At 41.3% G+C, this 26758-nt stretch overlaps 1 protein-coding gene across 1 annotated transcript in view; it reads right to left on the bottom strand.

The window, feature by feature from the left end:
* LOC117726370 (ELKS/Rab6-interacting/CAST family member 1-like) overlaps window positions 1-26758 on the bottom strand; it is a 157376-nt gene that overhangs the window by 110213 nt on the left and 20405 nt on the right. The window contains exons 5-15 of the mRNA XM_034526610.1: window positions 23846-24102; window positions 23589-23760; window positions 20623-20697; window positions 19928-20083; window positions 18696-18788; window positions 17470-17637; window positions 17189-17356; window positions 14135-14272; window positions 12142-12282; window positions 9900-10040; window positions 7852-8045 (exon numbers count right to left, since the gene is read on the bottom strand). Of these exons, the coding sequence (XP_034382501.1) occupies window positions 7852-8045; window positions 9900-10040; window positions 12142-12282; window positions 14135-14272; window positions 17189-17356; window positions 17470-17637; window positions 18696-18788; window positions 19928-20083; window positions 20623-20697; window positions 23589-23760; window positions 23846-24102 (1703 nt within the window). The remainder of the gene's footprint in view (window positions 1-7851; window positions 8046-9899; window positions 10041-12141; window positions 12283-14134; window positions 14273-17188; window positions 17357-17469; window positions 17638-18695; window positions 18789-19927; window positions 20084-20622; window positions 20698-23588; window positions 23761-23845; window positions 24103-26758) is intronic.

Genomic DNA, 26758 nt, shown 5'->3' with positions numbered 1-26758 from the left:
TTTGCAGGATGACTGTAGAACATCACCGATGTACAGAGACACAGAGAGATAGAGTGAGCAAATGTAAAGTAAATAACTAATACCCATGTGTATGTGTGCAAACTTCCCCTGTGTGGATTACTGGAAACGTGCTATAAAAACACTGTGATGCAGCAGCAGACAGAATGAAATGTCTTCTTTAATAGCATATGTCCTTGTGAAAATAAATCATGCATATATCTGCATCGCAGAACTAACCAGACAACTAAAGTGTTTAGATAATAGTAATAGTGTAAGCATGAGACAGAGAGCTGCCGTTGATCTTGGCTGTTTCTTTGTTTTACATGGAGAACAACAAAGTTCCAGCATTAAACACTGACACTCTGTTCTTTTGCCTCATATTTGTCTTTTGATCTGAACTTTAGATTATCATGGAGATGAGGTTGCTATTATGATGTCTAAATACCTACAAAATGGTGCTAACTGTACGCATGAAATGCATGCAATTTAACTAGAATGTTCTTTTTGGAGTTCTGGAAACCTTTTGGTCTTTAACAGTCGTAGTTTTTTTTATGCTAGAAGAACCGCTTTGTTCACAAGAGGTCTAACTTATTGATCCTAAACATAAGACGTGCCACATTGTACGACAACATAAACAAGATCGCATTTCTTTGTCAAACGTGTGTAATACATCGCCCATTTAAGCAACAAAGCACATGGGTTAATATAATAATACTACAAAGCATAATACATTAGAATATGAGAGTAACAATGTACAGTATGCAGCCACTGTAGATTTGTATATTATCTGAATACTGAACTAAATTGAAAAAAGCAAAATGTTGTTTTTCATTTTCCCTCAATGTGGTGTGTATGCAGGTATTTTAATTAGATAACTCTCAGAAGTCATCCCCGCTGTAGTGTTGTCAGCTAAAGTCTTTCTTGCACGTGTGTTTGAGTGTGTAAGTCAGAAAAGTGTGTGTGTGTGTGTGTGTGTGTATCCCTGCTTGTTGTCACCCATTAGCTGACAAATCCCTGCAACCACCTCAATGTTAAGAGTCATACAGGACCTCAAAGAGATCTCTCTCTCTCTCTCTCTCGCTCGCTCGCTGGCTCACACACACACACACACACACACACACACACACACACACACACACACACACACAGAGAAGCAATGCAATTCCTTTTTAAGATACAGAAACCTTGATGTCAGACATTTGGAGTTCCTTAGCTCAAGATCAAAACAACCCAAAAAAAGACGAGAGAGAAAAAAAAAAAGGACAGAAGAAGGAAAAGAAGTATTCTGTCGTCTACCAGACAGCAAGGGAATGCTGACTTTTTCTTTTGTTTTTTTTCACCCTTTAGAGTTAAATCACAAAACACCAGAACAACAGCGATGAAAAAGCTGACAAGACGGCAGGGGCTCTGGAAGTTGAAAAAGACAGGAAGAGCAAAGAAGCAGCTGGCACTGAGGAGACCTTTGCAGCAGAGCAGAGCGCAAAAGACACTCAGACCACCAGATTTATCCAGGAAACAGAGAGGAAAAGTGGTCATTATGTGGTCAATCACAATGTGTAGGTCAGAGAAATTTCAATATGACTTTGATACGTCTGTTAAAAAAGACCAAATTCAGACTTTTAGGGGTTTTGCATGCTGAAATCTCATCACGGAGTCACCTCCCGAATGCACACAGGGATACTTAAAAGTCAAAAAAAGAAGAGTAAGGGAGATTTTTTTCAATCTTGGGACATGACTGGTGCCATGTACTTAAATGGTTTATCATATTCACCGTATATAGATGTCCATTAAATATGAAGCTACAGCCAGCAGCCAGTTAGCATAGCGAGCCTAGCTTAGCATAAAGACTTGGCTCTGCCTGGCTCTGTCAAAAGGGTTACATGTGTTCCTACCAGCTCCTGTAAAGCTCACTAATTAACATGTTATAGCTTGTTTGTTTAATCCGTAAAAAAAATGAAGAAGGAACGATGCATTTTACAGGCGGTATGCTGGACTATTTCTTGGCTAGCAGTAGCGACTTCCTGGAGTCTTCGCTGATTGCCTGGCAACCTGATCAGTCCATAAAAGATTGTGAAACCCTGGTTGAAAATTTTAAATAGCGGCGGAACTGTTAGACAGGAACACAATGTGGAGTGATGTCTCTAAAAAAGCCACAAAGACAGAAACCCAACAGAAGTTAGAAGAACTCTGAGCAAAAGTTCACAGCTGTCCAACTTAATGATGGCGACACATTGCTAGAACATTTCTCTTGTTTGCTTTGTTGGCCTCAAATTTGACCTTAATGCGAGTATCGTGACGAGACTATAATGGGTAATAAAAAAAAGAAACAACAAAGAGGCAGCGATGTGTTCGGGAGAGAGAGGGAGCAGAGTGAAAGTCATGGTGTCTCTTTCAAAGACAGAGAGACGCGATGAGAATGATTAAAAACAGAGCGAAGGAGATTAGAGAGTGTCTCGATGCAAGGACAAGAAGTAGGAGAATGAAGGAGAGCGCGACAGCGACGGAAGAAGAAAAATAGGCATGCGGTACCAACCTTGAGGCAAGACTGGGGAGAGCAGGAGACGGCGTTGCATTGTGAAGATAAAAGAAAGGGAAAGAGAAACAGAGAAGGAGAGGGAAAGGGAAAGGTGAGAGGGAAGACAAGAGATGAGTGCTCGGTTAGCCAGCTTGATCACTCCTCAAAGAGGAGAGAGATGAGAGACAGAGGAACTGACAGAGAGACATCATTAACCATAGAGGTACAGCGGACAGACACGTAGCCAGGCATGACCAAGCAAACAGCCAGGCAGGCAGGCAGACAGACAGACAGACAGGCAGACAGACAGACAGACAGACAGGTTAAAGGAATTCTTTACCCACAAAATGACCATTGTGTTTACTCACCCCATGTCACCTTGAATTTGTGGAGAAAGCTTGTTTTTAAAACCTTACTATTTAATTCACACATAAACACTCAAAATGTACTTTTTAATTAAGGGTAACTACAACTAACCCAGACTTCACAACCAATTTTATTTTATTTTACATAATACAAATAGTTTTACTATAAATTGTGTGAGTTTACTCGCATCACCTCATTTTACTTTGGTCCACCACGGAGGGTCTGAATTAAAAAAGAAATATGAATATACAAAAGACAGGATATCTATCAATTTGAGCACTGCTCCATTTCCTTTAATCCGTCACAACTTCTCTCCATTTTTCTATTTTTCGTTCGCTGAGGAGTCAAGTTTTCTTCACTCAACACCAGGTGAGTAATTGATGCGCAAATTACTCATTTTGTGGGTCAAATATTCCTTTAAATGCAAGCATTGCTTCTTCTCAGGACAGTATTGAGGGTTATGAGAGGCCTGCTCCACTCACATGACCTCTACAGACATGTAAGGGCACACACACACACACACGCAGGATACAGTAAACACAAACCATTGAAAGCGAGCAATTAGCCAATCAAAGCCTGAGCTGATCGCGTGCTGCTAACTGTGAATTATTTCTGCTTCAATGGTTTTGATATTGCGAACGACTTCGTTCGCTTCCCACAGGGGCCACTTCAGCTTGTGGATTTGTGGTCTCCACCATAAGGCATATGGCATGTAATCACTAAGATATGAAATTGGAAGAAAACTCAACTTCCTAAATTTGTTGATCCCAAAAGAATTCCACACAATCACTCCTCGTATGTTTGGTTGAACTGGCAAAGCTTAAACTCCAGGGTGAGCTTATGCCTGGCAACGCACACTAATCACAGCATGCCAAAGACAAATTGTCCATTACAGAACAATATAACACACAATATACGTCTCTAATTTCCGATTACTCAAGTTTATTCTCCACATTGCTCAAAACCTCTTTCATTTGTTCCCTCTCCTTTTCCACCTTCCCTTTTCTGTCAATTTTCGTTTTCTGTTTCCCTCACCATGTTTTCTCTTGTTCTTTTCTTTCTCCACCCGTCAATTCTGTGTCCGAGTTTTTCTCCCTCCACCACTACCTTCCTCTCCCTCTTTCTTTCCCCCTCTCTGTTTTCCATTTTTCCGTCCAAATCCTTTATTTTGGTCATCAAGGCAGATTTTCAGCTCCATTTCCCCTCAGTGTGAAGTCACTCGGTCTGCTCCAATTAGCATCCTAGTTACTGAAGTAAATAACCTGGTACCATTACAGCTGGATTTTAACTAGAGGGGGAGAGAGAGAGAGAGATTTTTACCCTTGTTTAACCCACATTTGACCTTTTCATTTGACATTTTCCCTGTGCTCACTCCTAGTCCAGGGATAGCCTTTGTGCCAACACAAGAATCGGCCACAGGCGAATGAACCTTCTTCTGACGTGCATGCTAGCTCAAGGTTTAGTCTTGTAATCCAGAGCAGGGTTCAGTCGCCCTGGGACAGAGTCTGTATTAGTACACTTCATGTTGCAAGGTCAGTGCTTGTGGGTTCAAAACAGCCTAGTTTCTTTCTCAGGCTCGCTAGTGCATGGCTTTCCACGTACTTTTACAGTTACAAATACGGACAACGGTGAACAGATGGGAAAAGGGAAGTTGGATTTAAATATCTCAATTGTACCTTTTTAGTTTTTTTAGTAACTAGGCATTAAAGATGCCAGAGAGGACCACTGTGCATTAAATAAGTTAAGGAGGAAGAGGTTCTTTTAGCCTTTTCCATAACAAAAGAGCAAAGTCTAAGAAATGTACTCAGCAGTGTGTTTGTTTGTTCCAGGCTACGGTAGCATATGAAAACAGATGAATCTTTAATCTTTCTTCTATTAAGTGCATTTTTAAGACCTTAAATTCTAGTTTTAAACGATAGCAACATTAGAAAGTCAGTCGGATAAAATGTTTTCAAGCACTTTATGGCGCTAACATGAGCTGAAATAGCTAGCTGCTGACAGCTGATATATTCCAGTGACAGCAGTCATTTCTGCCAGTAATATTGCCAGCTGTCGACTAGAAATGAGACGCCTGCGTTTGTCTACCTTCGTCTGAAAAGAAGGACAAAAAACAAATGCTAAATTTTGAGAGATACATCTGCCACCATTATTGTTGTTGAGGAAGGAAAGCTTGAAAGGCGTAGCAACCGTTAGCAAGCAGGACGGCGCTGAGCAAACCGTCGAGTAAGCAAGATGTAAAAGTATCACACTACCTTACACCCTCTAATATAGCCTCCAAAACCACGTACTTTATAGTAATGAGTAAGTGCGGTTGCCAGAATGTAAAAGGGAAGTTACATACCCTCATAAAAATCTACTTAATCTTAACATTGCTATTACTAGATACGGTTCTCAAACATACGGCACTAAGCCTAGATTTCCTTTCCTGTTTCCTAAGAGCAGCCAGCGAAGTTCAGATATTAAGTATCAGTTGCAGAGAAGCATTTATTCTATTGTAATCGATGGGGAGAATTAAATATCGTTCAAATAAAAGCCCACATTTTCACCCATCTGCAATTTTAAATGGTTATTAAGTTACACTACAATGTTACCCAACACAGCTAGTAATGCTTTGAATCCGCATTCATTTGGTGGCTACTGGCAGATTTAATAACACACACACACACACACACACACACACACACAGTTCAAATCCACCAGTTTAAAGTCAGTAGGTGCTGAATTATTAATAGTCTAGTAATTATACTGTCCAGACAGAGACAGAGTGAGGAAACATTGAATTTCCATCATTAACAACCATTAGTATTAAAGTCAAACTACAAAACACTGCGAGACACAAAGATATAAAGAGGGAGTGGGGTAGAGATCATTTCCAAGGAAGAAACTGGAGGAAAAGATTAAAGAGACAGAAAGAATATGGTTGTTCAAAAATCCAAGTCATCAGAGACATTAAAGCAGACCGACGGACAAGTTTTCATAACCACAGACAGGTCTGACCTGTCTAACCCTCAAAGACTAAATTAACTCTCAATAAATAACATATACCCCAACGGTACACTATCAATCGTTTTCTTAACATTATCATTTAACCGTTGGCCATGAGATAAAGACACTTGCTTTAGAGGTGGGTTTTGTTCAACTAAACTTCATCTCAAGAGGAATTTTGTTTTATGTAGTAGAGAAAAACTCATAAACAAACACACACAGGCAGGACAACAGAATACAGAAAACAGGGAGACAGGTAAACGCAGACATGCTGGCAAGCAGACAGATGCCGACCGGAAGGAAAGACAGATCAAGGTTAAGACTACTTTGTGAGGTAGAGTTAGTGTAGAAAGTGCACGCATAAAGAGGCAAAGGCAGACAGGTTAAACAAGATAACACAGACAGATAGAAAAGTAGTTAGACACAGACAAACCATTCATATTAGCATAAAGGAAATACAAAAAGAACTGAGTGAACTGTCCAGACTCCTAATGAAAGAAAAAGAGTGGGTTAAACTCTGCAAGTCAGGCATCCTCGGCTGAAAGTAAAACAAAAGTGAAGCGTGAAAACAGAGCCACTAAATGAAAGAGTTGCATCATTGACAGGCAGAGCGGCTCAAAGAGTTTCAGGCTGTTCAGCGGAGGCTGGATTCCAACTGTGCTCTCCTTTTACAAACTTTTGGTAGCAGTTCACAGTTTCACGACAAAAACCTCTACTGATGCAAAACTGTGCCTACAACTGCTCTTTAGGGGAATTATGGTTAACTTTGCAAACAGACCAAATAAGCCGTATTAGAGAGGTTTGGCGAAGCGATGCTGCAACTCTTTGACTGTGATTATTAGTGAACATACGCAGCTCGGTCTCATGTGGAAAAGGCTTGCAAAACACGAGAAATCACAAATGTGTGCATTTTCTTGTTAATGTGCCGCAATTAATTGGCCATTAAAAATAAATCTGCTGATGAATCTGCTGATAAATAATAGTTTCTTTATTTAATTGTGTTTAGAAAAACATCATTTTCATTATCCATAGTCCATTATGATGTATTCAAAGTGTCTGTTTTATCTGAATTCAAAGCTATTTAGTTTGATATTATGTACAACAAAAGAAATCCTTACACCTTTTTGGTATTTTTGCCAGAAAAATTACAAAATGGTTAATAAGTATGTATCAGATCTATTTTAATTTCAATGGAGGATCCTCTGACCTATCAATGTGCATGAATCATCTCGGATCTTAGCTTGTGGTCCTGTGGTTGTTAGAGGTGCAATTCCCAATGGGAAAAAATTAAGGCACAAGTTCTTTTTTGAATACTCACATAACTTTTCCACATGCGACTAGTTGCTTTCAAAGTGATCTCACATCCCATCCTCCGACAAGCAAAGTGAGTTTTGTCGTGCATCTGTCTAATTGACCAACAGGGCCACCAGCCACTCACGTGCCCAGGTAGTCCCACACCAGCCCCCCCATTGGCTGCTGAGCGGCAGCAGGGGGAGGGGCCTGGTTTTGCGATTGCTGAGAACGCCACAGATGAGAGGCAGAAGGATTTCTGCGGTTTGATGTGCGCACACACACACACAAACAAACATAAACACACTTACGCAGATGCAGAATCACATGAATGTATACATATTTATGCATACACACGTGTGAATAAGGTACAATGACAGAAGAAGGAAAAGATGAGTGGCGACGGAAGAAATAAAGCCAAAATGGAAGGAGAAAAGGGGAAGAAAGAAGGGAGAGAAGGGGGTGAGAAAAAGGGACTAGTGGATTAGTACCGCAGGAAAGATTACCATAGAGTCCAACAGTATGTAGCTTGAAACTGAATGGAGTCCAAAGTCAAATTAAATGATCAATTAATCAAGACAATCTTTATTGTTTTCTACTGATTCGTGTTAAAAGAGGAAAGAGAAAGATGGAGTAATGTTTTGTTTTCTTCTTCCTTGGTTTTTGTCGTCGCTCTGCATAAATGCATCTCTCACCTCTCCAGTTCGTTGATCTTTTTCTCCTTGTCGTTCTTTTCATTCTCCATCTCCCTCAGGATCTCCAGAAGTCGCTCCACCTCGGACTGGGCCTTCTCAGCATCCTCTTTGTGCCGGGTCACTTCCTGCTCCAGGCAGGAGATGCGTTCGGAGAGTTCAGTGTTGGCCTGGGAATCTGTCGCTGCACCCTGAGCCTGGAACAGAAAGTAATTATTATAAATAAACCGAGCGAAAACAGATACGACAACATGTGTGTTGAGGATGTGTTGGATGACAATTGCCTTTGTACACTATTTAACAGTAATTGGTTTGGCTTGTATTAACAAAAAGGTCTTAAAGGGACCTGACACACTTTTATATACCAGACCTCTTTAATTTAGAGATATTACAACCAGCCAGTCAGGTAGATTGTGTACCATGTTTGAAACAGAGATGCTGACATACAACATAAAAGGCCTCATCAGTTGTTATACAATCTAAAGTAATTTAGTGGAGCAATACCAAACATTAATAATTACATGTTTTACATTAAATTATGTTACCATGTCATAACTATGGCTCACTGATGGTGTCTTGGGTTTAAGAAAGGTTCCACACATGCAACAGGCACATGATGCTGATTTATGTCGAGATTAGCATGAGCATGAAAAGGTGAGTCACGTAAAAAGCTAATTAAACTGAGCTGCAGTGGCTTTCTCCGTTCGGTTTCTCTGCTCTGCTACACAGAATATGGTGAAAATGAGAAACAAAAACTACAAAATTACATTTTAAAAAGGAGAAAAAAAACAAGTTAGAACCAGTGTGGAGGTTAGAACAGCTGTGTGTGTTTCCCAGAAGCAAATGTTGCTCTTGGGACCGATTTACTTTGTGTATGTGTGTGTGTGTGTGTGTGTGTGTGTGTGTGTGTGTGTGTGTGTGTGTGTGTGTGTGTGTGCGCATGTCTTGGTCAACACATAAACCTTATTAGTTTTGGAAGCAAACAGCAGTTTTTACAGGTCTTTATGTGAAGAGGAAATGTTTGGGTGTCTGACGGTATTATAAGAAGATCTGGGTGGAGGGAAGAAAGAGAGGGAGAGAGAGAAAGACAAATAAGAAAGGAAAAAAGAAACATCACACACATGTCAAATGCACAATGTCAATCAATTCACACACACACACACATACACACAAACACACACACACAGAGACGTGTTTTCATTCTTTTTTCCATCCATGGTAACAGAAAGAGACTGAGAAATAAACTCTGATGAGAGAAACCCCAGAGATCCACTGACACCTTCATACACATTCTCTCTGTCTCACACACGCACACACTCACACCCGCACACACACACACACACACACACACACACACACACACGCACACACACACACGCACACACACACACACACATTCAGGGTGTGGTGGTGGTGCTGTCTTCTCCGCTCTGTGAAAATGACTGTAAGGCTGTCAGCAAGCCGTCACACACACACCATTTTATGGGCTGCTTTGTCGGAGAGAATATGTGATGTGCACACACACACACACACACACACACACATACACACAACGAAGGGGAGACAGAGACGAGGGGCTCTTTAGTTTAAAATCCTCCATTTGTCGTGTTTCTGTCTGAACTGTGTGTATTTATTCCCCACTGTGATTCACATAATTGGTGGTTTCGATTGGTAATTGTTGTCGATGTCCTTTCTTTACTCTCAAAATGCGCTCACATAAAAACCCGAACACAGAACCGTATCCACGAGTGGAAAACATCGTTCCCCTGCGCGTTTTCAAATGAGATCACAGGTCTGTAGTGAGCGTGGATGTTCGGCTTCCCTCTGTGCCGTCACCCTCACCCGATACATTCATTTGTAGCGCACCTGTTTTGGTCCACGTGTAGTCTAAGAATATGCAAACTGCACCATCTAATTCACAAGCTTTTATAATTCCATTGATAATTCCTTATTTCCCACAATTTCAGTCGAAACTGAATGTACGCTCGAAGACTAATTTCAAATGAAGCTCATTCTTGGGATGATCGTGTTGCGCCAGCCGGACAGCTGACCTTCTTGAGTTGGTTCTCGAGTTTGACACACTCCTCTTTCTTCTGCTCCAGGCCGATCTCCAGACTCTTCAGCCTGTTGTCCTTCTTCAGAGTGGAGGAAGCCAGAGAGGAAGCCTTCTCCTTCAGATCCAACACTGAAGTCTGAGAGGAAATAAAAGATAACAGAGACAGAGAGTGATAAGACAGGAAGTCAACACGATAACTTGGTCGTGCGAGACACTGAGCAGCTCTCTGGAACTGCCTCGCTTCATTGTGTATAGTGCTGTATTGTCTTTACACCACTTTTAAAGGATACGCCCACTTAATACAACTTGGGTCTTGTTTTCTTGTATTTATCTTTTCTACCAGATATAACATTGTAGATCCGAAAGAGCGCTCACATGACGTGTTGATAAAGAACGCATCGCACCGCAAAATAAGGCGTCAGCACAACTACAGGAAAAAACATGGGATTTATAATTGTACAGTTCCTCAAATAAGTTTGGCCAACTTGGGGGTTTGTTTAAAACATGGGTGATCATCTAACCGCTGCTGTCTCATCCCATTTTTATTTTTTATTTTTTTTAACAATGTCGCTGAGTTTCCAGATCTCAGCAATTAACGTAGTGAGTTCAATCCTGGGGCTAATATTACAAATATAAAATCCAAGTTGTATGAAACTTGAATGATCCTTTATGGCCTTCCTGCAGTTGCGAGGTTGACTCTGCCCCCTGTTCTCCAAAACCTTTTCCCATGACCTGTCTCTTTTCTCCCTCTTCCAGCTCAATCCCTCCATCCGTGAAGTCTCTCTCTCCCTTTCTTTTCTGGTCTTTTCCTCTTTTGGTAGGGCCGGTCAAACAGAAACCGACGGACCAGAAGGAGAGACACTCAGACGTGTAATTTTACCCTTGACTGACAAAACCAACTCCAGACTCCAGATCATCATGTTTGACTGGGCTTTGGTTAGAGAAACCTTGCTGCTTACTTAGATTATATTTAGGTACATATATAGATACAGTATATTGCTGTTGTCAGACAAACCCCACATCTGTGTTTAGCAGTGGAGAGAGGAATGCCCGTTTTCTCTTTGAGTTTTCCCATGTATATTTCAAATTATATAATTGGACTGTAACAGGTTTTATGACCCCACAATCACTCAAATTACTGGAGAGCAAACGTCAAGAAAAGCAGAAAGCATGTTGGCCTAGAACATATGTGTATTTGATTTTAGGGTGTATATTGTGAGCATTTTCAGGTTCATACTTGTATTTTGGGTTTCTACATGAAAATGTTTACAAGGTTTAATGTTTAACAAACTCTCTTCTCAAACTGTCAGTCTGAATATACTTGTAATTCTCACCGGCTGTCCAACCAAAAAAGGACATGGAAATCTCACTCACTCGCTACAATACGAGATATTTAAAGGAATATTTCTGACAGTAACTTAAATATGAAGTTGGAGCCAGCAGCTTAGCTTAGCATAAAGACTGGATGCAGGGGGGAACACTACTTCCTGTTTGTTTAATCTGAACAAATTAAATGGAAAGATTTATATTTTGATCTCCTTCTGGCTCTTGCTTCATATTTAGCGTACAAACAAGACAAGCAGTATCAATCTTCTCTATAAGAAAGCTAATATAGTCTCCATCCCAAAATGTGAAAATATGTTTATACACAAGCATTCGTTGTTCTCCACTGGTACTGAAAACAGTGGAGCATTAAATGTAACAATTGTTGTATTCCCTTTCTTGTTTTGACTAAAGATTCACAATGTTGTAATTAGCTAAATTAGTTTTTTTTTGCTTGGTTCTGGTTTGACATCGGGTCCAGTTTTCGTCCACAATTGTTTGTTTTTTTCGCGACACTTATTATAAAAAATACATTGAGATGTTCCTGAAGTGGTTAATTGCAACTGTCCCACCGCTGCAGGATGACGAGAACACAGCCAGTGCTTCAAAGTGCTCTGTCATCCTGTCTCTCCCCTCTGCGCCTCTGCTGTGGCGTTTTGCATGAATCACAAAGGTCGAAGCGAGAAGCATCCAGCTCCAATCACTGTTTTCATTGGTTGTAAAGCATATCGTTGTCAAGGAAATGTGACTGTTTTATCATTGTTGTCCTTCAGCACGAGGACCTTGGGAGGATCCGCAGTCTGTTCTACAGCGATAGATCAAACATGTTTCCTTGGCAGGGGACATAGAGAGTGTGTTTTTCTGACTTATAGCACAGATATGCTTGAGCGTGTCTCCATGTGTCTGTCTTCTACCTCTCGGTCAGCCAGGTCAGCCTGCAGATGGGAGACTTTCTCCCTCAACTCCTTCAACTCCTTCTTGCTGGACTCCATCTCGTCCCCCTTTTCTCTCTCCTCCCTCTCCCGCTGATCCTTCAGCCGCTCGATGATCCGCTCCTGCACATCGAGAAGGAGGAGGAGGAGGAGGAGGATGGAAGTTAGAAGAATAGAGAACAGAAAGAGTCGAGGGGGGGAAGAGGAAGCGAGAGAAAGGTCGTCAACGCTCCAACAGTTATTCAAAGTCACTCAATATCAAGTTTCTATACTAATAACAGTTGCATTAAACTTTATATATTTGGCAGCTTTGACAGGATCCAACAGCCAACAGTGATTTTAGACACGTAATACGTTCTGGCACCAGATCCACTAAAACACTATCGGCACTCTCCAGCTATCGAACGAGTGTGTAGTGGAGAGGATTACATGCTTAAAGTATTCAAGTTGTGTGTACCAGATACCAATACCACCGATTTAAGGTCTCAGAGTGATGCTGCGCTTCACTTCTTTTTAAAAAGCCTTTTCAAATTATGTTTCTATAAACTAATGTATGGACCATCACAGGGTTAAAAAACTGATATTTGAGAGGCTGGTACCAATGAATGTTTCACTTAAAGAACTTCAAAGGATAATCAAAATAGTAATATTGAATAATTATTTGGGACAAACAAGTAATTGTTTTTAGCTATTTAAAATGAAGTTTAGGTTAAGATTAAGATGAAGGTAAGACTTAGGGATGTAGTTTTGATGGTTCACATTTGGGTGAGGGGATAGTGAGTGCATTACGTCAATGAGGGTCCCCCCAAGCATAGATTTACAAACAGGCGATTGTGCATATTCAATATTAGGGTTATCTATCCTGTTTGCCAAGACAAAACTACTGGCATCAAACAAAGCATGTCACATTGCTTTGAAACACAACTCAGCACAGAGCAAGTAACAAAGAAAAAGGAGCAACATAAAGAAAGCAAGAGGGGGATGGAAAAATGGAAAAATAGAAAGGAAGAAAGGAAAGATATCCAACAGCACCAAAACAATGAAAATGGAGGAAGAAAAGCCTGTGAAAGTCGTTTGAGTGAAGTTAGCGTCGTCGACCACCTCCGCCTGCCAACACTCACACATCGAGCTGACACCCTGGATATTAGTCACTAGACAATTAATAGCCCTGTTTCCTGTGTGTGTGTACGCGCATTTGTGTGTGTGTGTGTGTGTGTGTGTGTGTGTGTGTGCGCGCATTTGTGTGTGTGTGTGTGTGTGTCTGTGTGTTCGTGTTCGTGTTTGTGTTTGTGTTTGTGTTCGTGCGAAGGAGATGGAGTCGGTAACATAATCGCGCATTACAGTACAAAAATATATTCCCATCAAACACTTTAAAGCGGTCTGCTAGTGAAAGCGTCACTGGTTCGTTTCCCAGAACCCGGGTCGAGTCCTGGGTGCAGAATAACAGATCATCAAACAGGCAGTTGAGGGTTCAGTTCCCATGTTCAGGTGTTTTGGGGCTGTTAAATGGCTGTGACACCTGTCTGTTTACACGCAGATGGTGACAGTGTGGTTGTTGGTTCTAATCCCACCGGTTTAAGCAACGTGACCGCATGTTGGATTCTTAATCATTTACGAACGCAGGCTGTGAGAGATTTAATAGTGAAACAGCCAATGTGATCATTGGTTCATTTCCATTCAACCAGAGTCGTTTGGTCATTGTGTGGGTGGTCGGCTGTTTTGCTCATAGTGATTTTGTTATTAATATAACCTCGGCCTGGAGTTGACCTGAGGTTGACCAGCGATATGTGTGTGTGTCTGTGTGTGGTGTGTGTTTTCTTGTACATTTATCTTCGTGAGGACCAGCTTGAGCATGAGACCTTCCAAGTGAGGACATTCCTTAAAGGCCTGTTTGAGGGTTCAGACTTCAGGTTAGGGTAAGACATTGTGAAGCAAAGTAAGGGTACAGGAATGCATTATGTCAATGTGTGTGTACCTTCTCAGCCAGAGCCTCCTCCAGTGTCCCCAGTGCTGTGTCTGTGTTTGAGGTGTCTGTCTGTAAAGACTTGACTCTGTCTCTCAGTCCGCCCAGCTGTTTCTCTTTATCTCTCAGCTGATCCTGGAGGTTCTCTATCTGCACGGAAAAAAAGGAGAGAAAAACTCATCAACAGTTTTGTTTTTGATGCATAATTCAATTATTTGGCTCAGAATTATATTATGTTGGAAAGTGTATCGGCTCTCGAACTCGGCCCAGATGATAATAACTTTCTGATGACGCATTTAATTAAATCAACTGTAATAACAACTCTAAACAGCAACAAATTGAACAACAAATATAGAAATGCATCTCAAAGATGTGGGACTGCAGCCTAAATTGAAAATGTTTTTTGGAAAAATCCCAATAAGTATAAGATACAACAATATGGCATACTGTATTTCCTTGTAATATTGGCTTTTGCAAATTTCTCCCTCAGCAACAAATAATAATGAATTAGATTATTTAAACTAAATGTAAAATGATCACCATTCAAATATATTACACATATTCAAATGTTTGTCAGAGGCGTTATGAGAAATGATACAATGATTTTATTTTATTTTTGCCTTGCTTTGCTGCAAATTGTTTATTGCTTATTACAAATAACTTAACGTCAGCTTCCCATTTGGGGATCTGTGGCACACCTAACGGGTGGAATTGCCATTTTCCCACACATTAGTGTAAGTGAATATGTTTCCCTGAGAGTCAATAAACCAACACACACCTCCCACATTCCCTCTCACACTCATTTCAAAGCGGATGAATCCTCGAGTCACAAACACACACACACGAGTCTCTGCCTACAACACTGTCTTGAATACAAGGCCACCTCTTTCTCCTGTTTCCTCTCACAGTCATGTGGTAGCAGATTCATTTTCTGTTAACACAAAATCAGCAGAAATAACTGAAGGACTCCCTCTTTCCCTCAGCCCACAATGAGTGTGTGCGTGTGTGTGTGTGTGTGTGCATGTACTGTATGTGTGTGTGTGAGATCGCAGACTAAGATAAGGAGCTATGTCAACTTTGCGGTATTCATTAAAAAATGGATGGAACAAAAGGTTGAGCAACTCCGAAATAACAAATTGAGGAGAAAAGTGACGCATGGAGAGCTGTGTTGAGAGAGACTTGGATGGTAAAATTACAAAATTCCCCTCTCCCTCGCTTTCCTTGTCCTTCTTTTGCATCGCCAGAGAGAAAGGAAATCGACCAATTGAAAACCCATCACAAAAAAGAAAGTCAGATTGGTATGCAACCTCTGACTCTGCTGCAGGTGAAACGCACACATTTACAGTGCCACAGAGATGGTGTGTGTGTGTGTGTGTGTTTGTGTGTTTGTGTGTTCATACAGTAAAACACTTCCAGCACCTCATTAATCAACTGTTCACTTGACAGCTTGACTGACACACACACACACACACACACACACACACTACACTATATTGAGAGGCAGAGAGACTCTTTGATCACGTCTGCACTTCCTGAAACTGACAACTGCTGGATACTTGGTGCACACACACACACACATACAGTATTTACAAACCCCAACACACACTCATTGCCTGTCTTGAGCTATTTTAGTTCCAAAAGTGCGTGTGATAATGTACTGGAATAACCAAACAATAACCTGTGTTCCCCGCGTAAAACCCCAAAACGACATTGAAAAACAAAGAGCAGAGGATGATGGGAGATCAGAAGAATTAATTCCATGCACTCGTAGTACTTTCCTCCATGAGTAACATATAACGACAGGTAAAAAGCATGAGAGGGGAAAAACGAAGAAGGAGGAGGGGGACGAGGTGTAAAAGAAGAAAGAAAGGTATTTTTTGTTTTTCCACATGCAAAAAGAGAAGAAATTATGAAATCACGAGTGCAGATTAGATAAAGGAGGAGTCCACAGCATCTCTGTCTCCCTCTCAGACACTGGACTGTATTCTATTTGAAGACGGCAGAGGTCATCATTTATTAAACAGGAGGAACTCATTAGTATGCATCTGAATTCATACACACTCTGCCTCTCTCCTCCCCCTCCGGCTTTATGTCTGTCTGCTTGATTGGCTCCAACAATTATCTGCTCAAGGATGGGGGGTTTATGGCAAAATGACTTGTAATGGGATAATGTAACTGTATACTGGGCTTTCTGTCATTTTTACACTTAATTTGTTGGATGTTATCGTCTGAACAATTGTCTGAACATTCCCCCATCCATCCCAAACTAGTGTATGTGTGTGAGTGTGAGTAGGTGTGTGTGTGTGTAAAACAGCTAAGACAGGGTCAGTCCTGCACATCCATCTAACTGACAGCATTACCATAGAGACAGACACACACACACACACACACATTGACAACTGGCCAAGAATATCCCAAAAGGCATTAGTAACTGTTGCTGCCAGTATAGCTGCCGGTCTGTGTGTCCCTCTGTCTGCCTGCTCATCTGTCTGTCTGAGTCAGCTTCTTACTTACAAGCTGTCCTACAGACCCATCTAGTGGTTGACATATTACATGACAACACCATCGTCTTGTACGTGCAGATTTCAATGAAAGAGAATTGCATGCATCTCCATGTACATGGAGATGCATGCAATTCTCTTTCATTTTAGGCAACAACTAAATATTAACCCACGACATATTCATTGAAATAAAAATCGCCTCTTTATGTTGATAGCTATTTATATTTAGTCTTAGATATTCTATAGCCTGTCTCGTTGAAGTTGTCACAGTCACAGAGAAATTAAATCTGCTGAAAAGAAAGTAATGAGGTTCACGATTTAAGTGTCACAGGTTTGTTCAAAATAAAGAAGGAGTTCTGGTGTGTAGCGTGAGCAGCGATAGCCGCCATGACAACAAAGATAGTGCCACCTATGGACGCTAAAATGTTGCAAAAAAGGAAATCAAATTTTTATGACATCACAGTAGTTTAATCAGAACTTTTTAACATAACCATAAAGGTTTTAACATCCATTATGTGCCACTAAATACTTTGATTTGGAAACCAAGTGCTCTGTGTGTTCTTACCTTCTTCTGCAGCACGCTAACTTTGCGTTCCTTGACGTCCAGCATGTCTTTGAGGTCGATGATCTCTCCATGCTGAGTGCTTTTCTCCTCTGTCAGCCCTGATATCTGCTGACCCTTTTTAGCGAGGAGAGACTCCTTTTCCTCGAGACGGAGACGCAGCGCATCCACCTGTGCACACATAATTAAAAGTAAATTAACAAACCAAAAATCAAAGTCCCTGTGATAACAAGGAGTTGCACCTTTACATACAGCAACAAGTGTTAGTAAAAGAGGAGCTGTACCTCCGTCTGCAGTATCGCGGCTCTCTGTTCCTTGGCAGAGAGTGACTCCTTGAGGACGTCCACGTGTTGTTTACTGTCAGAAAACTGGTTGTTAAGAGTTTCCAGTTTGGTCCTGAAACCCAAAAGCTCGCTGTCCTTACGACCCAGATCCTGCTTTGCTTGTTCAATCTGAGTAGCACACACATGACATGACACCCAGTAAGAGTGTGTACTGGAGAGGAGTACATGCTTACTTATATTAAAAATGTATTGAAACCCACCACAGGTTTTAATTCATTTTATTCTCATGCGCATGTTAAGCTTTTAGCTGTTACCCATGACTAACTAACTGATGAATGCTCTAATTGACATTTGAGTAGTTTTACCTGTGAACAACCAATGCATTCTAGTGTTAGTCATTGTGTAGTGCCACTGAGCCAACTCTGCCTTGCTCGAGGGTACACATTGATAGATCATCAAAGAGAGGAGCTATAAAACCTCTTCTCATCCCCTTTAAATTGAATAAAATGTGAATAAAGTGTATGGTCAGTGGCTACAGTGTCAGTTTATGCTCAGGAAAAGTATAATCTACACATTAAGGCTATTTTCTAATTCCATACCTGGAATCTAAACAACGGCTAGACAGACTTATCTGTACTGTACAAGCTGGTCAGGGTCAATTCTTCTTTCAGTTATCCCAAAATGATAAAAAGAACAAAAAACATGAAACATTTTTTATATCTAAAGTTCCTTCAATATCAATGAAGCGATTGGGCGTGAATTTAACATGACAGGAAAAAGGAATGGACCCTAGCCACACAGGAAAATTAGTCCTATTAACACCACAGCAAACTAACTCAAGTCACTATTTGAGAGAAACCTCATGCGAGAAGAAAGAGAAGCGGGTTAGTTATGCATATTGTGGCACGGCCCTGCTGGATTATTACCCTGTTATCGTGTCGTTCAGACTGCTTGAAACAACTATTACTGTCAACAGCTGTTGGGCATAGCCAGAATGGGAAGTGAAGACCTCCTAACCTGTTCATATGATCAAAACAGCACGCATAAAATGATTGTTGTTTTGAGTTATAGTTGCTTATTGCTGTCTGAACACACAGTCACACTACTGGGATTCTACTGAGAGTCTACAGCAGCCATTGACCAGTCAACCTGGGAGACAGGAAGCGGGAGGGAGGTTTAGAAGAAGAGACAGAAAGAGCAAACAGACACAGAGGCGTGTCTCTTACTGCGGACGCCTCCCGCTGGAGCTCATTGGCCCGTTGCCTTAGCTCCTCCTTCTCTGATTGGCTGTGAGTTAGCTCCTCCTTCAGCTGCTCAACCTGACAGGAGAGGAGGGCGTCACCATGACCACTAGGCATATCCAAAACCTCTCATGCGGAAACAACGCATGAGCAACAACTGCTGTACATCCTGTGAGTCGGTAAGTGGAGCAGCTTTAATGTCGGGGACATTAACTGACATGTGAAAAGCTATGACACTGTTACAAGCTGTTCAATGATGTGCACCTGTAAAAATGGTCTTCAGGAATAAATTGTGTTTTTTATCGTCGGCCCTGAATTTCTTGATTGTTCTCGGTTTCCGGAGCCCAAGAGTCACGTCACAGGTTTTCTCACATAAACAATAATTGAACCGTAAAGTAAGGATATAGAAAAAAAGACAAAAGAATTTCCCGTACCATTATTTTCTAATACATAACTTAATTGACAATGGCAATAACGTAAACCCAAACTGAAAATCTAGGATGTTGATGCTGTAGTTTTAATCAGAATACACATTTCTACGGCTTCCTGATGCCCTAATAAACAAGTCATATATTGTTTCAATATTGTGGTATGTCCATTGAATATTGAGCAAGAGAGTAGTTATCTTAGTTCATAGTTTCTTTTTACTAACACATGCTATGGGGTAGTTGACCAATGGTCTTATATGCATTTTAGGACTGCAAACATGCATATAAAACAAAAAAATGTGGTGCCATTTGGTGTATTACTATACATATCTAACATTATATGCTAACAATGATGAAATCTAAGAAAGAAAAGGGTGATGTAATAAAAACGAGCTGCGAATTACTTCCTTCCACGAAAAACACCTGAGACAAAAACAAACACATTTCATCTTAAACAAGCAAGAGAAGGAAACAGAGAAAAACATGGACTGAATTCCCAAACTGTCTCGTCTCCCCACATGACAGCAGCACTGGTTTGTTTTAATGAGCGTGGCTCCCGCGGTAACACTTCCTGTTCCTGACACTACATTTGTATCCGTCAAGTGTAAAGAACTCAAGTTATTTCCCAGCAAGCCGAAAACCTGCAATCTTTCCCAACATGAAAGGGGAAAAAATGGGGAGACAAGAAGTGTGTGTGTGTGTGTGTGTGTGTGTGTGTGTGTGTGTGTGTGTGTGTGTGTGTGTGTGTGTGTGTGCGTGTGCGTGTGCGTTTGCGTGTGAATCTGTCACCTTATTCTTCATGAACTTGGAGTGGGATCTGTAGACCTCCATCTGTTTGATCTCCTCCTCCCTCTCCTCGCTGCTCAGAGCCCCGTTGGACTTCAGCATGTTCACCTCCTCCTCCAGCTCTCTCATGCCGCGCTCCATCGAGCTGATCTTCGCATCCTGAGGACATCAACACGCTCACGTTAAAGGCAAAGAAACCGGTGGGATTTACTGTGCCCGGGCCATAAATATCATGAGGTAATGACATATATTCCTTCTGCTATGTCTGACAGATGAGTAGAGCTGGAAAGTCAAGCAAAGGACGTCATTATGAAAGTTTTGATTGAGGAACTGAGGAAAAGAACATATTTTTCAAGGCAGGCAAGGCTAATACTGAGTTACTAACATATTTCTTAATCTTTAGTATTTGCAATATTTAGCTGGTATGGAGATGCAGTGTAAACATAATCAATATGAAATAGCTACCAATGAACAACCACTGACAAATTGTGGTGTAATTTGTCAGATTTCTGATCTCTTATATTGGACACAGTTTGAGGGTTGAAAGTCTGTGCCTCCACCAGAGGATGTTTGAAAAAACAACAGTGTGTTAAACTGATTATTAATAAAAAATAATATAGCCTGACAGATACTATATACATGAGGCTGATACCTAAAATGAATATTTGGTAGTTTTAAAACAAATCTGCATTGTTTACCTTCATTTCGATGACCGTCTGCAAGGCCTTGGTCTTTGTTGATTCTGGAGCTGCTTCGTATCTCCTGTGCAGCTCCTGAGGGACACAGACACCCCGGTGGTCAGCGGTCGACAGGCAGGGAGACAAAGAGGGGCGGAGGGAGGGGGGACAAGGTCGTGGGCCGGGACAGAAGGCGGCAGCGACTGACGGAGAGGGATGGCGGGAGGGCTGAACGGCCGGTGTAGGCCGTGGAGCGGGAGCAGGGAAGGATCGTGAGGGATGGATGGAAGGACGGACGGAAGGATGGATAGAGGAGGCGACGACGAAAGAGGGGTAGTGGGGAGGACAGGAGGAGGGGAGGACGACGACGGGATGGATGGAGTGGCGATGGGGACGAAGAGAAGGTGCCGGGAAGGAGGGAGAGAAACACAGTTGGTGAAGGCGTGAAGGGGAGAAAGGAGGGGAGGGTTGAAAGGAGGGAGACACGTGGAAAGGTGGAATGGGGATGGAGGGAGAAACTGGAAAAGAGGGAGAGATGGGGATGGAGGGGGAGGCGGGAATGAGGTGTCTCCCTCTCGCAGAGGCGCTGGCTTTCAGCCTCCTCGGGTCGATCCGTCCGTCCCACATCCTTCCAACTGGGAGGAACGCCACTAACTAAGCTCGCACCGTTTCAGCCTCAAAGGAGAACGACTGAATAAATCTGACAGCCTCACAAAGCTTTGAAGCCTTCAGGTTCAAATTCAAACTAAACTCTTAAATTCTAAAAAATTTGTCATGAAACCAAACAACTACAGGGAGTAAGTTCCAGTCTTCTGAAGAAGCATACGGTAACCTGACCGATAAATTGGTAGATTTCCACTACATTTCTATTTCTATAATTCCTCGAACTGTCGAAAGATTCTCCAAAGTCCTAATTTGAGCAACAACACTCTATCCGTCTGAGTGATGTTAAGATTCAGTCGTAAAATGACGTGAGAGCAAATGGGGAGAGAAAGAGAGGGAGTGTAGGGGTAGAAATAAAGGCACGAAAAGAGAAAGAAAGCACAGGGTGAAAGGGTAGGAGAGAGGGGGGGAAGTAGAAGGGGAAGACGTAGCTGCGTATGCATCACTGCTTCTCTTTGGAGGAAACACTCTTAGGAGGCTGACAAAGAGTTAATGCATGAGCCAGGAAGCACAAACACACACATATGTGAAAGGGATAGTATGGTGCTGTGGCTTCAGGCGCTGCATGAATGTGATGAACACACAAAAACGCACACACGCACACACACACACACACACACACACAGATATTTCTCGGAAGTGTTTTAGGTCAAATAAGAGCAAAAGTACAGAAGAAAATAATCTTTTATGCAAATGTTTGTGCCATTGTGAAATTAAACCACGACTTAATAGTAATTTAATTTGTAGCATTTATAGTCTTTCTTTGCTCCCGTAGAGAAGTCACACTTTTTTGCTGGGGACATTTTTTTAACATTTCAAAAATAGCTGCAGGAAGTTGCAAGGACTATTCTATTAATTAGTTAAATAAACAATGCACAATAAACACTTCATTATTTACTTGAGTAATTTTCACTTTAACTGATACTGAAACTATCCTCCAGATATTGCATAATCTTATTCCGGTTTTCCTGCTTTGCCATTAACAATGTCTGTTGGGAAAAAGAACGAAACTCTGTCCAGCCCACTGATGCAATGTGAAGCAACGACCAGAAAATGTGTTCAAGAGTTGTAATAATTTGAAGAGACTGTCTCTCCTAATTATGTTTTATACCCATTTTAGAAAGAACATCATCTTGTGTCCTAACGCTCTTTCTCAGCCACTTGCTGCTTATGATACATTTAATTCTGCATCAGTTGCCGTGCGTGCGTGCGTGCATTTGGAGCCGGTTATAAAAGGCTGGTCTGAGATCAGTTCTTTTTTGTTAGAAGCCAAATATATTTATCACACATATTTATTCATATCTATTGATTATTTAATAAATGTTTAATTTTTGACTATTCCCCTGTCCTTAATACAATGCCTTTTTAACATTGTTTTATTCCACTTAATTTAGATTAGATTAGATTTTTATTCCACTTAATTTAGATTAGATTAGATTAGATATACTTTATTCATCCCCAGGGAGAAATGTTGCAGCAGCAAGCATGTTTACAATATATACAATACAATAAAATAAAATAGCACTGTATTGAATTTTAAAACGACTTACCGTTAAAATAAATTGCTGAAAAACATTTGTTAAATGTGTGTCCAGAAAAGGTGTATGAAAGGTATTGAAAGGTGAAAAGTGAATGTCCATCTTTGATCATTGTTGTTCATTAAGAACATTTCTCCACTAGAGGGGGCTGTTGTATAAAACAACATACGCACTGATGAACAGAGTAAAAACAGATAAGAGAGATGAGACAAAGTAGAAAATTTTGCAAGTGTGCATTACTGTGTATTTGTGTGTGTGTGTGTGTGTGTGTGTGTGTGTGTGTGTGTGTGTGTGTGTGTGTGTGTGTGTGTGTGTGTGTGTGTGTGTGTGCGTGCGTTTGTGCGTGCGTGTGTGTGTGTGTGTACATGTGTGTGTGTGTTGATGTGTCTGTATTGTATTATAACTTAACTTTGAGCCAAGACAAGAAGAAGCCAAGGGCTTTGCCTGGACGTGACATGGTTGGATTTGCACACACTCACATCTGGCTGTACACAAAAACTCACACACCACACACACACACACACACACACACACACACACACACACACACACACACATGGGAATGCTTGAATGCACTTTGTTTTTCCTCGGCCAGTCACACATACACACATACACACACACACACACACACACACACACAAGCACGCACACACACACACGCACACAGACACACACACGCTTGAATGCAATTTGTTTTTCCTCGGCCAGTCACACATACACACATACACACATACACACACACACACACACACACACACACACACGCACACACACGCACACACACACCTCTCTGAGTTGTAGCATCTCCTTGTCTCTTTGCTCCATCAGGCCCTCCAGTTGGTGGATGGTCATCTCAGCGTCGGCCAGTCGCCTCGTTCGTTCATGGTCCTCCTCGGTTGCCCGTGACGACAGGCCTTTGCTCTGCAACATTTCCAGTAGCTTCTTTATGGATTCATCCCTGTTGGAAAATAGAACAGATTTAAAGCAACACTTCACATGTTGGCGGCAAATAATGATATAACAATATCATTTTCACACTTTACCTGGCAGTTAGGGTGTGTTTCTGTGTATCTATCCTCAGCTCCATTTCTTCCACAGTCTTCCTCAGGAGGAAGAGCTCTTTCACCTGGCGCTCATACTCGCTGTGGAGACGCAGGAAGTTGTCCTCCGTCATTTCCTGAGGGGAGATGGACTGGTTGCCGAGGTGAAAGGACTCGGTGTAATCGGACTGGCAGAGCTGGTTGAGGTCTCGCTGGATTCTGAGCTCATCTTGTAGAGCCTGGATGGAGCACTGGAAATGCTGGAGGAAGAGAAAGAAGTCCAACTTAGACTTCTACATGCAAGTTAACGCCAGAGTGTGGATGTCGTGGTGAGGCTGCTGAGGAGTGCAATGGAGGTGGAAGGTTTAATTGTTCCATTGCACAACAGGACCATAAAACATCTGCAGAGGTCTGACATGGTTGTTATTCAGTACTATCCACTTCACCGTTTGTTTGTACCAGGAACTGTTGTTTTTTTCTTTCAAAAATGTCAAAACTATTGCACGATAGACGAGGCACCGCCACAACCACCCACGGCCTTCTGGTCTTCTTGGAGATCGAGTCTAAATTAAACTCTGACCTCATGTTAACTTACAAAAAACTTACGCAGTAAGTTATACAAATATAAAATCTAGGAAAGTGTGAGCACTAACATTGGATAAATTACAATAATATATCATAATAATAATATGCGTTATGTATATAGAACTTTGAATTGACAAAACAATAGTAATAAAATACAATATGGATAAATTAATCAAAATAAAATAAAATTCACAAAGAGGTCAAAGTTATTTTTTGAGAAGCATGTTTTAGGAAGATATTTAAAAGCAGGGATGAGTTTAACAAACCTAATGTCAGCAAATTAATCTAATCTAAGCGCTCCAAATGTTTGGGGACCCGATAGCCCGTCGTCACTAGTCAGGCAAGAACTAACACATCAGCTGATCTCACAGGCTAATAAGTGGATCATTTAAAGCCTTGGAGGTCAACAATAACATTTACAAGTCGATGTTAAAATGAACCTGAAGCCTGAGTTGAGGTGTTGTAATTGGTAAAGAAACGGTCGGTGCACCCCGACCGTTACTGATATGAACCTGTGAAGCCTAAAAAAGCACGTTATCATATTGAGTTATACAAATACACATCACCTGACTGCAGTGATCCATGGATCAATGTGTTAATCTAAAAAAAACAATGGATTTGTAATTAGATCAATACATGAAATAGATCACGGCTGACATTTGCATTGTTTTGTTTTGAGTGAATGGCTGACGGTACGAGTATCTGGAGTGTGTGAGTGTGTGATAAAAGTGTGTTGGCAGGGTAGTAACACAACCATTATGGTTGAGGACAACGTGACATGAGTCTGAAGAGGAGTTTACACTGTGTGTGTGTGTGTGTGTGTGTGTGTCACTGTGATGTCCTCAGGCTATTGTAAATATGCGTCACACATAACCTGAACAACAGCCATCGCCACACGAGTAACGCAACGTTTCCGGAGATCAAAAAAAGAATACAGGTCGCATGGTGCTGTGAATGCGATTAGAAGTGAACAGGAGATTAAAATAGAAAGTGAAGAGGTTAAAAAAAGGCAGAGATGCTATCGCTCCCCTGCAGCTATCGTTACTCATTGTTGACGAGGAAGAAAACGATATTAAAGGAAAAGAGAAAGAGACAGATGAGTCGGGAGGCCAAGAGCAGTTATTAGATATAAAAGACGAGAAGAAAAGTGATCACAAGCGCAGGAAAGGGAAAGGACAAGATGAAAGGTAATTCAGTAGCTCTACTTTATGTTGCATGACAGCCTGACATTTTTATATTTCCATGGAGACAGATGGACAGAATATAGCAGTAAAACACAAAATCTTTTTTCTCTTCTTCTTGGATTACTGTGTTTGTTTCCTCGTGGGGTTGTCTGCCGACTCATAAAATAGCTCTTCACACACTTTGTTGACGGCTGACATTTACAGACACAGACACACAGACACACAGACAGACAGACACACAGACAGACAGACAGATAGACAGACACACAGACAGACAGACACACAGACAGACACACACACAGACAGACAGACGCACAGACACACACACAGACAGACACACAGACACACAGACAGACAGACACAGACACACAGACAGACAGACAGACGCAGACACACAGACACACAGACAGACAGACACAGACAGACAGACAGACGCACAGACACACAGACACACAGACACACAGACACACAGACACACAGACAGACAGACAGACAGAGACACAGACAGACACAGACACACATACACACATACAGACAGACACACAGACAGACAGACAGACAGACAGACACACAATCTTTTCCCTCTCTCTGGTTTGATCCCACCGTCTCCCTGGCAACTAAAAGTCCTCCCTCAGACATGCAAACCCAAATAAACAACAATTTGTACAACATCTCAACTGATGCATGAATACACAATGGATGTATTAGATCATGTGTGCAGATGAACAGAAGATTTATTCAAAGCAATCCAAAATGTATATTGATTATTTGGTTTGTGTAACTTATCCCAAAGAATACTAAGCATACCATACGATGCTAACAACGCTAGCAGTGCAAACTAAGACTAAAGTGCTAACAGAGCTAAGCATGTTTTATTATTTTTTACAAGTTAAAATGTCTGTGAAGCACTTTGGACCCTCATGCATGAAATGCCTTTCCTTTTACTTAGGCCGTTAATTACTATTAGTACTAGAAAAAAAGAATCTGTGGTTTTAATAAAACGGATCATTGGTTGCTGCCATAGTTATGAATGTAAACAAACATTGAAAAATACAGCTGCGTGTGTGCCAAAAATATGAGAGGGAAACACACACACACACACACACACACACACGGTATATTTCCTGTCCCATTAGGGCAATAAATA

Source organism: Cyclopterus lumpus, chromosome 23 (genome assembly GCF_009769545.1).
Source record: "Cyclopterus lumpus isolate fCycLum1 chromosome 23, fCycLum1.pri, whole genome shotgun sequence".
Taxonomy (NCBI): domain Eukaryota; kingdom Metazoa; phylum Chordata; class Actinopteri; order Perciformes; family Cyclopteridae; genus Cyclopterus; species Cyclopterus lumpus.
Note: the sequence above shows the minus strand (reverse complement) of the source record. Positions and strands in the feature narration are given on the sequence as shown.